Source organism: Berghia stephanieae, chromosome 7 (genome assembly GCF_034508935.2).
Source record: "Berghia stephanieae isolate SIO BIC M18660-M18661 chromosome 7, UCSD_Bste_1.3, whole genome shotgun sequence".
Taxonomy (NCBI): domain Eukaryota; kingdom Metazoa; phylum Mollusca; class Gastropoda; order Nudibranchia; family Aeolidiidae; genus Berghia; species Berghia stephanieae.
The window spans coordinates 56,219,850-56,239,610 of NC_088366.1; the positions used below are offsets into that span (position 1 = coordinate 56,219,850).

Below are 19,761 nucleotides of genomic sequence, written 5' to 3' on the forward strand. Positions count from 1 at the left end.
CATTATGGCTTGCCGGATTATCAAGGGGCAGCGTGGCTCAGCGGTACGGTCTTTGCGTTGTACCCAAAAAGGAACCGAGTTCGACTACCCGCCTGGTTGTGAGACCTTGAACAAGTCACCTCACCCTAGCTCACTTTGCGGCGCTGCACTACGGCTGGCACCTGGGTTATTCCAGTCTTCCCTTGGGATAAGCCCTAAAGACACATTTCCCCTTGGGGATGAATAAAGGGAAGTTTATTTTATTTGTTTATTTTTTAAGCGAATAAGCCAGAAGGTGAGCTCTTTTCAGCGGAACGAAGTCATGAATGGTTTATTAGCATTAGGTATCAATCAAAGTGTGTTGTATCTAGATGTTTGTGCACCTTTCTATATAAACGTTATTTTGGTGCTCTTCCGTTTATTACATTACTAAGTTACTTGCGCACCTTTTTATCTAAATTATTGTTACTTGCGCACCTTTCTATATAAATGTTTTTTTGGTGCTCTTCCGTTTATTACGTTACTAAGTTACTTGAGCACCTTTCTATATATACGTTGTTTTGGTGCTCTTCCATTTATTACGTTACTAAGTTATTTGCGCACTTTTCTATATAAACGTTGTTTTGGTGCTCTTCCATTTATTACGTTACTAAGTTACTTGCGCACCTTTCTATATAAACGTTATTTATAACAAATTCCTTACGGGCTGATTGTTGTAATGGAAGTCTCAGAAAAAAAAATATTTTAAATGACGCAAAATATTGTCCATTACAAGAATGTTACACTAGGCCCATAAATGGGTTCGTAGATCAGACGTGGATATATGTACACATCGTATATAATGCATCAATATACACTCTAAATATCAAAACAACAATAACAACAACTACTACTAATGCTGCTACTACTACTACTACTACTACTATACTACTACTACTATACTATCTATACTACTACTATTACTACTACTACTACTACTACTACTACTACTACTACTACTACTATTACTACTACTACTACTACTACTACTACTACTACTACTACTAACTACTAACTATACTACTACTACTATACTATACTACTACTACTACTACTACTACTACTACTACTACTACTACTACTACTATATACTATACTACTACTACTACTTACTTACTACTACTACTACTACTACTACTACTACTATACTAAACAACCACAACAACAAATAAACTTTTTTTTTATTTGGAGCAGAAACCTAAAATCTATCATATCGATCGATAAGAATTACCCTCTTCTTGTCACAATAACTCAAACCTGTGACTTTTCTAGTGGCTGCTATTTTGGAGTTTCTACTCATCCTTGAATTCAAAAGCACCCATCTCCGGACTGGAGTTTACTCCCGATCTATGAGGAATATTCACTGTCTTTTTATACTTCCATCAGCTTCACCACCACCACAGAAACCACCATTATCATTATTGTCATCATCATCATCATCATCATCATCATCATCATCATCATCATCATCATCATCATCATCATCATCATCTCATCCTCATCATTATCATCATCATCATCATCATCTCATCACATCATCATCATCATCATCATCATCATCATCCTCTTATCTTAAAAGATTTACCATATAGGTCACCACCACCACAACCACTACCACCATCACCACCACCACAACCATCCCCACCATTATCATCATTGTCATCATCATCATCATCATCATCTATACATCTCCATCATCATCATCATCATCACAGTCATCATCATCATCATCACATCATCATCATCATCATCTTATCTTAAAAGATTTACCATATAGGTCACCACCACCACCACCATCATCACCGCCACCACTACCAGCACCAGCACCACCACCCATCATCATCATCATCAACATCATCATCTCCATCATCATCATCATCATCATCATCCTCTAATCTTATTATATTTACCATATACATTGCTAAAGCTATAGGTACGTAGATGGAGTAGATCCCACTTTCCAATTGACTATGTCATCATATCGAGCCCTTGTGAAGATGGCAAAGTCCACACCTGTATCTTTCTTAGAATTTGACGTGGATACATCCAGCCCCTGACCCAGAGTCGTGTGGAAGGCAGCCTGAAAATAAAACGGAGACTGTGAATAAATAGCGAGTTAACGACTACGTTCCCAACCAACGACGATCGACGAACAAAAAAATTGAGCTTTATATAGCGCAATATCCACTAAATGTGCTCAAACGCTTTACAACGAGGAAGAAAACGAAGATCTGTCCTCAGAGTTTGAGGATAGATCGTCGTTTTCTTCCTAGTCGTTCGTTGATCGTTGTAGATTTGGAGCATAATCGTTAACTTTCTATTAATTCCTAAAAACTCGAGCTTTTATATAGCGCAATATCCACTAAACGTGCTCAGAGCGCTTTACAAAGGGCCCCTGACCAACAGCAACAGGAAACATATAAAACGAGACACGAAGCCTGTTCGGCGATATTACAATTTTTTTCACCGACAAAGAAAATGAAATAACGGCCAGGTACTCATTTTACACCTGAGTATAGTTTAGAGATTGTGACCAAAGAGCCTTCTCCAAGGACACAACTGTACATTGAGCGAGGCTCGAACCAAGGACCTTCCGATCCAAAAGCGAGTGTCATACGACTAGACCACAAAGCCACACAGTTAAGGTTGTTGTTTTTGCTGCAATTGTTGATGGTGGCAGTTGCTGTGGTGGTTGTTATTTGTGTAGTTGTATTGATTATGTTGTCGTTGTCGCTTGTGTTGTTGTTGGTTGTGGTGGTGGTGGTGGTGGTGGTGGTGGTGGTGGTGGTGGTGGTGGTGGTGGCGATGGTGGTGAAGGTTGCAGTGGTATGATGTTTGACCATTTGGTTGCTCAAAGCCTGATATCTGTTTTCAAATTTCAGGTTGGTAAATAGATAAATAGATAATAGATAGATAGATAGATAGATAGATATAGATAGTAGTAGATAGATAGATAGATAGATAGTAATAGATAGATAGATAAGATAGATAATGAATATTCGATAGATCGATAGATAGCTAGGTAACTAGATAGATAGATAGATATATAGATAGATAGACAGATAGATACTTACTTACTTATCCGAACCAGCGACCACCTGAGCTCTTGCCCTTCGGTCTAGAAAGATGATAGATAGATAGATAGATAGATAGATAGATAGATAGATAGATAGATAGATAGATAAATAGATAGATAGATAGATAGATAGATAGGTAGATAGATAGATGTATTGGTAGATATATAGATGCATAGATAGATAGAAAGATAGATAGATATATAGATAGATAGATAGATATATTGATAGATTGATAGATAGATTGATTGATATAGATAGATAGATAGATAGGTAGATATAGTGATAGATAGATTGATTGATAGATTGATAGATATAGATAGATAGATAGATAGATAGATAGATAGATAGATAGATAGATAGATAGATAATTGATGATAGGTAGATATATAGATACATAGATAGATACATAGATACATAGATAGATAGATAGATATATTGATAGATAGATTGATAGACAGACAAAATGATAGATAGATTGATAGATTTATTGATAGATAGATTGATAGACAGACAAAATGATAGATGTATACATAGATTAATTTACGGATGAATAAATGGATAGATATAAAGAAATACAGATAGATTGACAAATAGCAAGCGGTTAGTACAAAGCTACAGTTATTCTTTATCTTTGTATACCTGCAGAAAAAGATTCATTATATTCAGGTAAAAATCCTTGTTGCCGATAGATTTCTTCAAAAGTTTGTAAACGCAAGATTCTAGGAGGAAAGCATCATTTATGGCTATCATGCCAACCTGATCGTGGGAAGAAATCAAAAACAAGTAAATACAACATCAATACGTGCATGTATGGAATGAAATAACACTAGTAGTAGTAGTAGTAGTAGTAGTAGTAGTAGTAGTAGTAATAGTAGTAGTAGTAGTAGTAGTAGTAGTAGTAGTAGTAGTAGTAGTATAGTTAGTAGTAGTTAGTAGTAGTATAGTAGTAGTGTAGTGTAGTAGTAGTAGTATAGTAGTTTAGTAGTAGTATGTAGTAGTTAGGTAGTAGTAGTAGTAGTAGTAGTTTTGTATAGTAGTGTAGTAGTAGTAGTAGTAGTAGTAGTAGTAGTAGTAGTAGTAGTAGTAGTAGGTAGTAGTTAGTAGTATTAGTAGTAGTAGTATAGTAGTAGTAGTAGTAGTAGTAGTAGTAGTAGTATAGTAGTTAGTAGTAGTAGTAGTAGTAGTAGTAGTAGTAGTAGTAGTAGTAGTAGTAGTAGTTAGTAGTAGTAGTAGTAGTAGTAGTAGTAGTAGTATGTAGTATTAGTATGTAGTATAGTAGTAGTAGTATAGTAGTAGTAGTAGTAGTAGTATAGTAGTAGTTATAGTAGTAGTAGTAGTAGTAGTAGTAGTAGTAGTAGTATAGTAGTAGTAGTAGTTAGTAGTGTAGTAGTAGTAGTAGTAATAGTAGTAGTAGTAGTAGTAGTAGTAGTAGTAGTAGTAGTAGTAGTAGTAGTAGTAGTAGTAGTAGTAGAAGTAGAGTAGTAGTAGTAATAATATTAGTAGTAGTTGTAGTAGTAGTAGTAGTAGTAGTAGTAGTAGTAGTAGTAGTAGTAGTAGTAGTAGTAGTAGTAGTAGTAGTAGTAGTAGTAGTAGTAGTAGAATAGTAGTAGTAATAGTAGTAGTAGTAGTAGTAGTAGTAGTAGTAGTAGTTGTAGTAGTAGTAGTAGTAGTAGTTAGTATTTAGTAGTTAGTAGTAGTAGTAGTAGTAGTAATAATATTTAGTAGTAGTTGTTGTAGTAGTAGTAGTAGTAGTAGTAGTAGTAGTAGTAGTAGATAGTAGTAGTAGTAGTAGTAGTAGTAGAAGTAGTAGTAGTAGTAGTAGTAGTAGTAGTAGTAGTAGTAGTAGTAGTAGTAGTAGTAGTAGAGTAGTAGTAGTAATAATATTAGTAGTAGTTGTTGTAGTAGTTGTAGTAGTAGTAGTAGTAGTAGTAGTAGTAGTAGTAGTAGTAGTTGTTGTTGTTGTAGTGGTAGTAATGATGATAATATATAATAATAATAATAATAATATAATAATAATAATAATAATAATAATAATAATAATAATAATAATAATAATAATAATTGCGATGACGATAATTCACTGTACACGTGAATGAGGTTGGAGAATGTAAACAAAGGACCTTCTCCTAGAACTCAATATCGTGCCGCCCATATCAGGAGTCGGACCAGGGACCCTGCAACATGTCACAACCTGAATGATGGTGTATATCACTACCCCACAAATTAAATCGACACTATTATACGATTTTTTACCTGTTTATACCAACATGGGTGACCTCTTCTCGTCTCAGATTCATCCATGATATCATCTACTATGAGAATATATGACTCGAACTGGAAAAAGAAAAAGTGGAAAAAAAATATAGCGGGTTAACTCTCTCCCTACCTCCTACAGCAAAATCGTCACATTTGTTACAACGCAATATACATTTTTTTCTTATTCAGATTTAATTTGTACATTACAATGATCTTTGTTTAAATAATAAAAATAGAAGACTGAGACTTGAGAGGCACTGCTGGAGACACAAGGAGGAGATTGCAAGCAGTCTTGTGCTATGGGAACCACCTGAGAGAACCGGAAGCAGAGGCAGGCAGAATAAAACATACATTGACTGTCTGCTAGATGACACAGGAATGGACAACACCCGGGAGCTGCGTACACTTATGGAGGACAGGAAGAATGGTGAAGACTTGTGGCTCATGCTGGGCGCCCCAAGGGGCGGTCTAAGTAAGTAAGTAAGTAAATAATAAGAACATAGAGTTGTTTTGTTGAGAGATTGTTTGAGTTTAAAAAAAGAAAACAATTTTTCTGCTGGTTAAACCTGTCATTTTGGGGGAAATACTGAAAATTATCGATAAGGAGAAAGTTAATAGTGAACAAAAGTGGGATATCAAAAGACTAGTTCCAGACTCATCGCTCTTTTACGTAATTCTTAGAATCTGCCAATACATCCTGCTACTAAAATAATAATAATAATAATAATAATATATAATAATAATAATAATAATAATAATAATAATAATAATAATTAATATATTTAAATAATATTAATAATAATATAATAATAATAATTAATAATAATAATATAATAATAATTAATAATAATAATAATAATAATATAATAATAATATAATATATACCTTATTCATCCAAAAAAATGTAATTCGTTTACAGACGTGGCATGCATAAAAATGTATAAACACAAAGTTGAGAATCTATGGCGACAATGTATACATTATTAGGCAAATGCACAAAATACCTCATGATTTAATATGTAACCTATTCATTGTTAGTATTCACTCTGGAGGATTGGTTACAAAACATCCAATAATTTTTTAACCGGAAGTGAGAAGGATATGACGTCATGACTTTTCTGACCTATTTGGATATTGAAAATGATTTAATGCTATTGCAAATTTGTTGCTAAGGAAAGTATTCCATTCAGAGAGGAGTTTTCCGAGCAGACTATAGTTAGTTCAAAGATGACGTCACTCAGGTCTTTGTTATTGTTTTTTACCATCCGCGTTTCTAAGTAATGCTCACTGAACTGTTTTAACCCGACTATAAACGTTCATGGATACACACAGTTTTGTGTTTTGATCCGTTATACTTCCGGATGGCAATGTTATGAGCTTCTAAGCCAAGCGCATACTATCTATAGGTTTACCATACGATGGCATTGGGGATGTTTGGTTTGATCCCCCCCCCCCCCCCCCCCCCCAAGTACTTTGACGAGTCGATTGATTTTTCTGGAGTTACCCACCATTTTTGCTGTTGCCATATTATCGTTTAGAACCTTTATCACCCACTTGAAGAGCTAGACAACTAGACCAGCAGGCACTCTACTACATGGGCTGGATTCTATGCAGGTAGGTAGGTAGGTAGGTAGGTAGGCATCCTTCCGTCTCAAGAGACGATGGTTTGCGCCCTGTATGGCTTTTAGTCTCATCAGTTTTGTTGAGAGCAACGACGGGTGTTACTCAGCAGACCAATCCTTGCATGGCAGTCTCTACCGCAGTTGTTGCACACGTAGTTTGACTGTGTGTTTGGTATTTGGATCTTCTGCCTCTCTTTCCTCCTTGCTCTCCTCTCAAACTTCTTCTTTCTCCTCTCCTCACCCCTCTTCACTCCCTCCATCACCGCATATCTCCAGCCGCTGCGGTCGTCTATGTACAATGACGAAATTGTGACTCTAGCCAGGAACAGACGTGCTTGGTCCCGATATGTGGATTCCCTGTGACCGTGACACTTTTATGCTGATGTAGCATAGCACCTTATAGGTGCTGTACTAATTTGCAATGTAACGTGCGGCTATGTGGTCCAGTGGTATGACACTCGCTTTCGGATCGGAAGATCCTGGATTCGAGCCTCACGCTCGGCGCATAGTTGAGTCCTTGGAAAAGGCTCTTTACTCACATTCTCTCACCGTACCCATGTGTAAAATGAGTACCTGGCCGTTAACAGCGTTGTCTTTGTCCGAAAAAAATTGTAATATCGCCTAACAGGAGGGATGTCCCGTCCTACATGTTAAATGTTGCTGTTGACCAGTGACCCCTTGAAAAGCGCTTTGAGCACATTTAGTGGATATTGCGCTATATAAAGCTCAATTTAAACTCATACATAATATTATTGCATTTGAAAGGTGGTAGTGACGAAAAAGGACGCGTGGGCGTGGCAGGCAGACAGAAAAGGAGAGAAAAATTGACAAGAGTTATTGGGAATTTCCACAATATGTGTTTCTCTCTCTCTCTCTCTCTCTCTCTCTCTCTCTCTCTCTCTCTCTCTCTCTCTCTCTCTCTCTCTTTCTTTCTCTCTCTTTTCTCTCTCTCTTCTTCTCTCTCTCTCTTTCTCTCTCTCTTCTTCTCTTCTTTCTCTTCTCTTCTTTCTCTTTCTCTCTCTCTCTCTTTTTTTCTCTCTTTCTTTCTCTCTCCCTCTCTCTCTCTCTCTCTCTCTCTCTCTCTTTCTCGCTCTCTGATTCTCTCTCTCTCTCTCTTTCTTTCTTTCTTTTTTTTTCTCTCTCTCTCTTTCTCTCTCCCTCTCTCTCTCTCTCTCTCTCTCTCTCTCTCTCCCTCTCTCTCTCTCTCTCTCTCTCTCTCTCTCTGCGAGTGTGCGTGCGTCAGGTGGTACCTAAGTTCTGCGTACTTACGATTTCAACACACCACCCAACGATACGTGCTGTATTTAAATCGTCTTCTGATGCATTTTTCTCGAGTCGTCTGTGTGACGTCACAACGCCCATTCCTCTGTTTCTTTTACCAAAAGGTACATTGTATTCCAGAACCTGAAACAACAAGAAGAAATTAAAAGGGAGGATCGTCTACTGCTACATGAACCAATATAGGGAATGAGATTAGCGGAAGAGTAGCGTCCCTTGATTGGACATCACCTTACAGAGAAAACGTCAAAATGGTTTTGCGCATGCGTCTCTCTCGTCCTCGCTTTCGGTGAAGTGTCTCATGCCGCTTTCACTGGAAGAGAGGACGAGACGCATGCGCATAACCAACATGACGTTCTCTCTCTAATAACTTCTCCGCAGGTGACGTCCAATCAAGGGACGCTACTCTTCCGCTAATCTCATTCCCTATAGATGTCGCTTAATAGGAGGCATAAATCCTATAGATAGAATGCTGATGACGTCACGCAATGACCTACTTTAGTTCCGGATGGCAAAAGAACTTGGCTGGCTTGTAAACATTGATGTGAAACAAGCTCTTGTCCAATTTTTTAAACGTGAAAAAATGCCAAATAACTGCATAATCATCGGGTGCACTAGAAGACAGGGTCGAGATGGAGTCAAAATGTTCAGGTTCCCATCCATTAGGAAGACGAAGGACCCAAAAATAATAAATTTTAACCCAGCGGAGACAGTACAGCGGTTATGGCAGCGATCAGAAGAAAGGGATTTGGCGATGGCTCAAACTCAAATCTAACTTGCAGCCATCGAGTTTGCAATGATCATTTTGTTAAAGGTAAGAATTGATGGATAAATTAAAATCTTAAATATTATATATACGATATGAATTAATTTTAATTATTGTGAACAAAGCAAGTTTACTTCGCTCCAACATCATCATGTAGCCATTGTGGGCCATAGCATGTCACGGAGTTGGTGGCAACCGACCAAGGTCCTTGCCTTAATTTCTGACGTTGCAAGTTTATGATTTAGTAAATATGTGTTTTTTTCTTTTTCATGGAAGAGAAATCAAATCAAAAATTTCAAACTCGGTGGTCTAACAAAATCTACGGAGAGATTTTTCACCGATGTGACTTTTCTATGCGAAACTCCGAAGTTGGAGAAATCATCTGACTCATCTCAGACTCAGATGTAATCTGTAGTCTGTAGGCGGTCTAGAAGGAATCATTTTAATTTTTTTGGTCCATACACGGTCCGGATGGATGATCTTTTATTTGTTGTGTTTAGTTATCAGATAGGACCATGAATATTTCATGCATTTCTCGTGCAACTTACTCTAAATCAAAATCAAAACCAAATGCCTCATTACCGATAGTGATAGGGCTACTTTCGTTTTCAAGCTTTGGCTTTTATGAGATGAGGAAGTCTTTCACTGTTGTTCTGGTCATTCATTTTAGAATTATAATGTTCCAGTTTATAACTTATGCTTTGTCAAGATTATTTTATTGTGCATTTTTAAAACATGTTCTCCATTGGAAGAAATATTAAAAGTAAGGTTGCGTTTTTCTTAAGTTTTTTTTTTCCGTTCCTCCGTCGGTGGTGTATTGTAAAGTAACACAAACAAACTGCTTTTCTACACCGCTGTTGGACATGTAAATGCTAGTTTTTGACAGAAGTTTAACACGCTGCTTAGTGATTGCCAGTGTCAGTTTATAATGATAGTAATGGTTATTTTTTTACTGACAAAAATAAATATTATTATTATTATTATTATTATTTAAATTTTAATCCAAAGAAAGAAACAATTGACCTCTATCAATCCACTAAAATAACTTTTCATAATTTTCATAGTTAGAAATTAATTTTAACTCAAGGTGAGGATTATTAGTTATAATGTTTCTTATAGTCATTGAATTAGGGCCTTCATATGGAATTTTCCCCAAATATGACAATAATAATAATAAAATAATTTCAATTTAAAAAAATTGTCCTTTGGGATCCCGATACTTTCATTGCAGCTATGTGGTATAGTTATCACCGTCATTTTGGAAGGATTAGGGTTCCAGACCCGTTCTGAGCAGTTGAGTCATTGGGAAAGGAACTTTATTCACATTCTCTCACCATACTCAGGCATAAATTGGGTAACTGGCTTTTAACATAGGCCTGTAAATTTGCCGGCATTTCTGGCAATTTCGCCCTGCCGGAACAAAAAATTAATTAAAATACTTTTTCATTTTGTTTAACAGCCTATTGAATTGGTAAAATTCTAAGAAAATATTCTGGGAAATGGGGATTTTTGCTCATGTTATTGAAAAAGCTTCGGCTCGAGGATTTTCAGGCAAGTTTTTCAGGGGGCAGATGCAGGCCTGTTAAACAGCATTGTCTCTTTCCGGAAAAAATGTAATATCGCCTAACAAGCGTCATGTCTCGACCTGCATGTAAAGTCTTGCTGTTGGCTATAAACCCATTGCAAAGCGCTTTGAACAAATTTTCATTTAATGGAAATTGCACTATATAATTGTTCTACCCTTGTTCTAATTTGACAAAGCTTGATGTAAATTTAACGGAAAGCTTAAGGATTGTAAAAAAAAAATAATTAAAAAATTGAGCTTTATATTATAGCGCAATATCCACTAAATGTGCTCAAAGCGCTTTACAAGGGGTCCTGGTCAACAGCAACATTTAACATGTAGAACGGGACATGACGCCTTTTAGGGGACGCTACAATTTTTCGGACAAAGAAAACGCTGTAAACGACCAGGTATTCATTTTACACCTGAGTACGGTGAGAGCATGTGAATAAAGAGCCTTTTCCAAGGACTCAACTATGCGCCGAGCGCGAGGCTCGAACCCTTGACCTTCCGATCCAAAATCGAGTGTCATACCACTAGACCACATAGCCACACAAGGACCAGGACCAGATTGTAATAGGCAAGAAATGACGTAATATATTTCAACAATCAATTTTTTGCCTTTACAGGAAGGCCAGCATCACTGCTGGATGAAACTGATCCTGATTGGGTTCCAACGTTAAAGCTTGGACATGGGGCAGAGAAAAAAAAACAGACCATTACTCATGTCTTAAAGATAGGAACAAACGCAATGACTGCAGGCAGCAACGGCTCTAGTGGAACAATCAACAATTGGAGAAACTAGCTCAATCATTGACCATGTAAATGTAAGTGTATTGATTGTATCTGTTTAAAACAATATTTATGTAGGCATGATATCTCTTCCTACATGTTAATGTTAATGTTTCTGTTGGCTTGGGACATCTTGTAGAGTGCTTTGGGTGGATATTGCATGCGCTATATAAAAGCAGATCTCGCTCTCAGAAAATTTAATAGGTCCAAATCAAGCAATTTTTTTTTTTTGGGGGGGGGGGGTAAAAAGTGAGGTTAGCAACGTTTGTGCCGTTCATTACACTTTAAGGTCATTGCATTGCCAGTTGAAAGGAAGTTGAATAGAGAGTGAAAAGATTGTAGATCTATGCACATAACAATAGACAAAGGACACAAAATCATATTTCATATTGCAAATTTAAGACACAAATCTATGACTATGAGGAAAGTAATAAGACAAAGGGGAATAGAGCACATATAAAGTGACTTCATTTGCTCATAAGGTATGTAAGGAATGCCTGTCCGGTGAGCCAGTAATGAAGTCAAAGTTTGTCCAAATTGTTGGTGCAAGAACTGACATCAAGAGAAGTTTTTTTTCAAATAACCAGACTGTACAAAAGCTTACATGGTTGAGTTTTAAGACTTTTAACTTCAGAGATAATAAATAACTGAACAAAAAACATCACTTCATTTGAATCAAAAGCTTTGTCTTTATTATGTTGATTAATTTTGTTTTATTTAATGAATGGGCAATGACAATTAATAAAAGAGGAAGATCCATTAAATTTGAGGACAATGAAATTAATACTATTGTGAGCATGTCCTTCTATGCTATGGATAGGTTGCCTTTTAGGATAGTTCATACACAATTAGAAAATTCTGAAGGTTTTTTGTCTTTGACTGTAGCGTAACAAATTTTAAAAATATAGATTCTCTTTATTCACCTCTAGGGAAAATTTGTCTTTGGAGTCTATTCTAAAGGGAGACTGAAATAACCCAGGCATTGCCGCAACACAGCGCCACAAACTGAGCTAGGGCTGAGGTGACTTGCTCAAGGCCACACAACGTAGTGACAAAGTGTTCTTATGATGAGATAGATAGAATTAAATGAGTTCACCCATATTGATTTATTCCTCAATTATTAAGATCTGGGAGGAAATGTTTTATTAACCTTAAATTTAAATTATGCCGCTTAAGCTAAACGAATATATTAATATTATAGTCTACATGTTATTTTTACAAGCCAATTGTCATTTCATTGTGGTAAAAGGCAATCTGCACAAATCAGCAGAATGACCAATCAAACGTTTTTTTACAGAAGCATGTATTCCCTATGTATGTACAAAATACACACGCTGGCAACAAATTAAATTTAAAAAATAATAAATTATATGGCATAAAAGAAAAAACAAACATTCCCAGAAATGTAAAATATTATGGGCTAAGTTTGTCCATTTTTATTGGTTATAGCTAGCAGTATCTACAAGAAGTTGATGGTTAGGTGCAGCGCTTGTAACACTCAATGGAATTTCCCGTGTAGAGAAAACATATGTGTGTTTTTTGTATACTGGTGTAGGAAATACAGTTCTTATTTTTGTTTCTTTTTTTGGCGAAGGCCAATAATTGCCCGAACATTACAGTACAGCAGATTTTCTGAGCTTACATAGTTTGATTCCACAGGTGATAGAATTACATTTAGTTTTTAAAATATTTGCGTGTTACTTGTAGAGTTTGTAAATAAATAGTTTTAGAATTTTTAGGTTTGCCAGTAATTTTGTGCTCGATGATAAATATTTAACATTTGCTGTACGGAGCAATGGTGATCCACAACTCTATTTTTTTAAAAGAATAGATTTCCACATAAATATGCCAAACCATTTTGGAATTCATCATAAGGTTCAGGCACTATTGGCATTTGAAATTGAAGTCAAAGAAAAACTTTAAAAAAAATTATTTTGACCTGTAAAATGAATGACTTGCGTATTTGAGGAAATGGGGCTTAAGTTTTCTTTGTTTTCAAACATATTAAAATTAAAATTCCCAGTGACACGATAGACGCCAGAGGTGGTAGTTCAATAATGTACTACGGTATTTGCTCTATATATTAACTTAATCTTGGTATTTCTTTTACAGGATTGTGAAGACAGACATTTCAGGTTCCCATCTTGATGCTGAGCAGAAAGCACTTGTCGACACACAGAGTCCACTATAACCCAATTTTTGGGAATGGCGAACCTGAAACGAAAAGAAAGCAGTCAGACTTTTTATTCATTCTTTTCCAATAATGCTTGATTTTATATACCTTTGTAATCCTTTTCATTCTTTTCATTAGACTAATACATCTGTTAAATTTTTACTTTTGCCCGAAATGTTTGTGAAAAAATTGTACTAGTTGGAGTATAACTACTAGTAGTAGTAGTATTACTTCTGTTACCATTATTATATGTTCTGCAATAATATTCAAAACCTAATAATATTTTTGAATTGGCAAATAAATAGAAATCCATTGTATATTTATGAAGTTGGAGCACAATAAAGAAAATAAAGTACTGTAATGACTTTTTTAAAAATTTGTTTTATCCGTTGCTTTTGCAATTTGATGGTGAATGCTTGACTGAGTTCTCATTTTTCTACCCTGGGTGTGGGGTCATTGACCTTCCATTGTGGGCAAGGTCATTATTGCTTTCTTCACCCCCCTATGTCTGTATTCCTTTTTCAGGTAGCTTTCTATCTTTGTTTTGGAATAAGATTACATGCTTTTTTCCCGTCCTTAGATGAGAGGGTGACAAATGGAAGTAAATTTATTTTGTAAATTTATAATTAACATTTTATAAACAATAGACTGGGTGGGGTCTTTGACTTCCCATGGTGGCAAGAGGTCATGCTATGTCCTCTATCCCTTATATTGTTTTCCAAGTTTCTTTATGTCCTTGTCTTGGAATGAGATTACTTGGTTTTGTCCTTTCGACTGCCGGAGTCATTGGCTGAGAGGGAAACAGTCAAATGAATATTGTTGGTTTTGGGAAAAAAATTTTTTTTGTCTTGTAAATCAGTTCGCGTAAATTTTTTTATTATATTATATATATGTGTGTATATATAATATGGGGGGCGAAGTGGCCGGGTGGTTAAGGCATTGCACTGTGATCCGGATGACCCAGGTTCGAGCCCCGCTTCAGGCACTTTCGTTTTTTTTTCCTTGAGCAAGATTATTAACCCCCAATTTGCTCACTTGGACAACATGGGTGATTCCCGTTGACATCAGACATCTTGTTTGATGAGTTATCTATATTCCTTCGTGGAATGCCTAGGCGACGATATCTTATGATATCGCGGCGCAAAAGGCATAACGTAACTTAATATAATATAATAAAAAAATAATACGCGAACGTTTGAGTGTATTCCTCTTAGGGGGGACCTGTGCTTGTGTCAGGATGAGACTTTTGGGTGTTATCAGACTTAGTACACTGATAGCATTCTCTTGGAATCTACATTTGTTCCTCTTTGTCTTACTTTTCTTGTGTGCTTTTAATTGTAAATCTGGAAATTTTTACAATCCCATTTTATTCCTTTTTACTGGTGCTGAAATGCGTCGCAAGTGCAGTAAAACCCTTAAATCAAACATAAACATTTGAGTGTATTCCGTCTCTGGATTGAACTGTTAGGCGATCTCAAAACTAAGCACATTAATAATTTTGATCTACTTCTGCTCCGTATTTGATCCAAGCCCATTTTTCTTACTACGTATTTCGCAACAGCTTTTAATTGTGCTGAAAATGACCTAATAGTGTCGCAAGCACCGAAAGTAGTCCATCAGAACCAGTCTATAGAGCCAGATTTCATCCCAGTTTCTATAATGTGAAAATAATAACTTGTTACCCTTCGAATAGGGCGCTTTTCTATTGCCAAATTACTGCTGGGTGTACAAAAAAAAAGAAAGGGGAGGGGGTGGGGTCTTAACTTCATCTAGGATATATCTCGGTCTCTATGATTGTGAAATGGGTGCTCTACCAACTGAGTTAACGGGACTGCCATGAGTCGCATAACCATTTAAACGTTTATGTCCGAACACACTGACTGAGCAAATGTGAGTAAAGAGGCTTTTCCAAGGACTCGACTGAGTCTCCTATAGTAGAACTTGAACCTATTAAAGAAGTTTCTTATTTCTTTTTTTTTTTTAAGTTATTCATATTCTAGTTCAAGAAAATTCATTGTAATGAATATAGCCATATGTTAAAAACCTCTATATCTTATTATCAATGCTGCATGGAGTAATATAAATAAATGTAGAAATCAAAATAATAATATGTAATAACAGTAATAATAATCATAGAAGTGAGATGAAAACGGGGGGGGGGGGTTACCTTAGCAACTAGTACCACTTTCCCACAGCTAGGAGGCTTAACCCATTTTACATCCATCACCCATCCATTGTAGGCCTGATTTTAAGTAGTCAGTCCCCTGTAAGCCTGAAAAAAAATGTGGCAATGGTGGTAATATTATTAATTGAAACGAGAGGATAAAAACTGTTGTTATCACACTTAGTTAACAACAGTGAATTAAATTTGCTGTGAAATGTGGAGTACTCATCTGAAAGGTTATTAGAATTATTCAGAGAGACACAATTCCATAACTCAACATCAGCCGTGGGGCTAAAAATTATATAGTTTGGGGATTGAGTAAAATATCGAATAAAAAAGTAGTCATTCAATGGAGCCGAAGTTTAACCTGGTTTGAAAAGCGCGAAACGGACCATAGCAATTGCTACCCTTTAGATAGGACTCTAGTCTATGTCAAAGTACTTTCCGCTAGATCTAACAGACTCAGCTACCCAATCACTGCTGGATTGATAAGGGGAGTGGGATGAGAAAAATAAATTCACTCGGGATCAAGCTCAGTCCCTTGGAATGGGGTGGGGCTTTTAAAACAGTCTTATGGGCATGATGTTTTGTTACTGTATTATATCAGTTTAGATTTGGACTCGGGATCACATTGATTTCATAGTCATTGCCTGCCCTGGTGTTTTTAATTTAAATTATTATTTATAATCTTTGGTGAATTCGGAGGAATTCATCACCTTAAAGGCAAAATAGTTGAAATTTGAATGTAACCACACAGACTCATTGATCCACTACTTAGACTGACTTAGACTAAACTTACTAAGACTCGAAGACTAAGACTTAGACTAAGACACTAAGATGATCACGACTCGTGAAGCAGGTCATATCATATTAATATTTCCGTGTCAGGTTCGACATATCTGTCTTCTGTGATTTTTTGAGAATAAATCTTACAATTAGCCGTAGATGGTGTAACATAGTATAGGTATAGCATAGGGAAACGATTAAATAATACAGACTTACCGTGAAATGTGTAGACCGTGTAGACAGAAACTTGTGGTCGTGACGAGGTAGTTCGCTACATCAAACGATGAGACTGGCTGTAGTTCCTAAAGATTATGGCACCAGTCGTGTTCACAAATGGCATAGGGGTCTACATCATTAACGGGAAATTTTTAAAAAATATATTTATGTCTAGAACCAGAAAAATACGGAAGATTATCGACAGAAACTAATATTTTACTATTCTACGCCATTGTCTTCCATTGCTTTCTGCCACCCGGAAGTAAACTTCCACTCCGATCAGCTGTTTAACCGCATACTATCTATAAATAATTCATATAAGCCTGAGCTGTGCAGCTATGTGGTCAATTGATATAATAATAATAATAATAATAATAATTATTATTTATTATTATTATTATTATTATTATTATTATTATTATTATTATTATTATTATTATTATTATTTATTATTATTATTATTGTAATGATGATGATGATGATGATGATTATAATAATAATAATGGACTCTTATAGAGCGCACGGTACCCTCAACAATGAGGCTCTTGGTGCTTTAAAATACCTACATCAACGCAAAACAATATAGAGAGTACATAACATCAAAAACGAAATGTTTTTAAGGATTTCTTGAACACAGACAATGATTTGGATTCTCGGATGTTCTGTGGAATGGTGTTCCATACAGACGGACCAAAATGAGAAAAGGACCTTGTTTCCGCATTTGTATGAATGCGTGGGGCAGCCAAACGGGTGGTGTCATTGGAGGAACACAAAGGTCGGGTTGTCGAATATTTCTCTAGGAGTTCTGTGAGGTAGGGAGGGGCAGTGTTTTCCAGACAACGATAAACTAGGGCACATTCTTTAAATTCGATCATTTTCTCAACAGGCAGCCACTGTAATCTTCGAAGGAGAGGTGTGGCAGAGTCAAACCTCCGTGTTCGAAAGACCAATCTGGTAGCATTATTTTGGAACGTCTGCAGCCGCCTGAGCTTATTTTCCGAGACACGAAACAACAGAGCATTACAGTAATCCAGCTTTGGAAATAAAAGAAAAACGACAAGTTTCTTGGTGACATCCTCAGAAAGGAACTGTCGAAGAGATCCATTTTTTTTTAACTGACGCATCAATGATTGGATCATTGTCTTAATTTGAAGGTGGTCATCGACAGTTCGAAATCTAAGATTGCTCCAAGATTTTTGACCCTGTCAACAATATATAGTGACACCCTGTCATCTGCATTTTTTGCGGCCGCAAATATCAGGGCGATCCGCAATTTTTGCCAAATTTCCCAAAATTGGCAAATCGTGGCAAATTTTGGGAAAATTGGCAAATCGCGTGGCAAATTTTTTTGGGAAAAAGAAGCGAAAACAAAATAACGAAAAAAAAGTGCAAAACTTGAGAAATGTTGCAGCTTTGCCTGGGTCCAAACCAAGGGTCCAAACCAAGGGAAGCTACTCTGTGTGATTGTCTGAAAGTTTGGGCGCATACATCGCTTTACATTGTGTAAATTAATGAATGTAGCCTCCTTAAATGTAATAAATTGTCTTATATATATATATATATATATATATATATATATATATATATATATATATATATATATATATTCTGTATCGCGTGTTAATGTTAACTGAAACGCTTAGTTCTCCTCGGCAAATTTTTGGGCAAATTTTGGTCTTTTTGGCAAATTTCTTGGCAAATTTTGGGGGGTTTTTGGGCACATTTTGGCAAATTTTAGGTCCCAATTTGGCAAAAAAAAATGCAGATGACAGGACACCTCTCCTACTTTCAATTTCTTCTCGTTCCAAAATCTTCTGTTCCCTACATACATACATCACTTCCGTTTTGTCGTCATTCAACCTCAGCCTGTTCCTACCCATCCAATCCCTTACACCCAGAACGCATTTTTCACATGTACTTATGACATTTTGTAAGTTTTTGGTACATTCAGATCCAAAGAACTGGGTGTCATCAGCATATTGGTGGTAGGACAGACAAAAGCCCCTGATAACCTTTGAAAGTGGATGTGGAACAAAAAAGTTTTGCTGTTGATCAGGGACCCCCTGTAAAGCGCTTTGTGTACAATTAGTGGATATTGCACTATATAAAATCTAAAGTTTTTTGTGTTGTTTCTTTTTTTTTGGGGGGGGGGGGGTATTTTTTAAATTATTTTTTAATTACCTTTCGTAAATGAAGTAATGTTTCAGGTGGCTCCGGACTGGTCTGGTCACTCGGTGACGTCAGTTAGTCAACAAGTTGTGGGAAAATGGCGTCAAATTCTTGTAGTTGTGCATCCATTGTTATTATGATTGTTCTCTAGGAAAACTGTAGAGTGCAAGAACAAAAAAGATATGAAAAAGTGTGTATGAAACAGTGCCAGACAAAAATCTTTTTTAAAAAAACAAAAAACTAGAGCATTTATATAGCGCAATATTCACTAAACGTGTACAAAGCGTTTTACAAGGGGTCCCCAGCCAAAAGCAACACTCAACAAGTAGGAGGAGACATGGCATGGCGCCTGTTAGGAGATATTACTTTTTTCCCCCGACAGATACAACGCTGTTAACGGCTAGGTACTAATTTTACATCTGACTACGGTGAGAGGATGTTAGTAAATAGCTTTTTCAAAAGACTCAGAGCAGGTCTTGAACCCTGGACCTTCCTATCCGAAGGCGAGAGTCATACTACTAGACCGCATTGCCGCAGAAAGATAAATAAATGAAAAAAATCGCCATAAAAAATCAACCTGTTTCTGACCGGTAATTGGGAGGAATGTTTTATTTGGGGTGGGGGGGGGGGGGGGGTTGGGTTTTTTGTTTTTTTTTTTTTTTTTGCGTTTTGTTTTTTTTTTTAATTTTGGGAGGGGGGGTGTTTTTTTTTCTTTTCTTTTTTTTTTAGTGTTTCTTTTTCTTTGGGTTTTTTTTTTTTAATTTTAGGTTCTTGTATTCTTCTTTTTTGCGTTGTCTGGTACTTTTTCATATACATTTTCTCCCCAGATCTTTATATCTTACATCAATGTCTGCCTCCTGATTTGTCACTTTTGATAAGA

The 19,761-nt window shown here is 36.2% G+C and overlaps 1 protein-coding gene and 2 long non-coding RNA genes across 7 annotated transcripts; 1 reads left to right on the plus strand and 2 right to left on the minus strand.

Annotated features, from left to right (window-relative positions):
• Positions 1-1,945: 1,945 nt before the first annotated feature.
• On the minus strand, positions 1,946-18,968 carry LOC144976590 (farnesyl pyrophosphate synthase-like). Its single transcript, XM_078920885.1, has 5 exons — positions 18,894-18,968; positions 8,243-8,377; positions 5,349-5,429; positions 3,735-3,851; positions 1,946-2,098 (listed from the first exon to the last, which is right to left on the minus strand). The coding sequence occupies exons 2-5, from the start codon at positions 8,333-8,335 to the stop codon at positions 1,946-1,948; spliced, it is 444 nt and encodes a 147-aa protein (XP_078777011.1). The 5' UTR covers positions 8,336-8,377; positions 18,894-18,968.
• On the plus strand, positions 8,768-13,922 carry LOC144977527 (uncharacterized). Of its 5 annotated transcripts, none has more exons than XR_013646325.1 (3): positions 8,768-9,065; positions 11,211-11,408; positions 13,486-13,922. It is a non-coding gene; the product is annotated as an uncharacterized LOC144977527 (long non-coding RNA). The 5 variants fall into 5 exon arrangements; XR_013646329.1 differs by lacking the exon at positions 8,768-9,065 and adding an exon at positions 9,102-9,261; XR_013646326.1 differs by lacking the exon at positions 8,768-9,065 and adding an exon at positions 9,268-9,482.
• LOC144977528 (uncharacterized) lies at positions 12,039-16,992 on the minus strand. Its single transcript, XR_013646330.1, has 3 exons — positions 16,713-16,992; positions 15,714-15,818; positions 12,039-13,587 (listed from the first exon to the last, which is right to left on the minus strand). It is a non-coding gene; the product is annotated as an uncharacterized LOC144977528 (long non-coding RNA).
• Positions 18,969-19,761: the final 793 nt, after the last annotated feature.

What these genes read in the sequence shown, in the direction of transcription:
- LOC144976590 (XM_078920885.1), bottom strand. Translation starts at nt 8,335, where the DNA reads ATGGGCGTTGTGACGTCACACAGACGACTCGAGAAAAATGCATCAGAA. An exon ending in ACCCATGTTGGTATAAACAG is followed by an intron (nt 3,852 to 5,348) that starts GTAAAAAATCGT and finishes TCCCACGATCAG; the next exon opens with GTTGGCATGATAGCCATAAA. An exon ending in TAATGAATCTTTTTCTGCAG is followed by an intron (nt 2,099 to 3,734) that starts GTATACAAAGAT and finishes TTTTATTTTCAG; the next exon opens with GCTGCCTTCCACACGACTCT.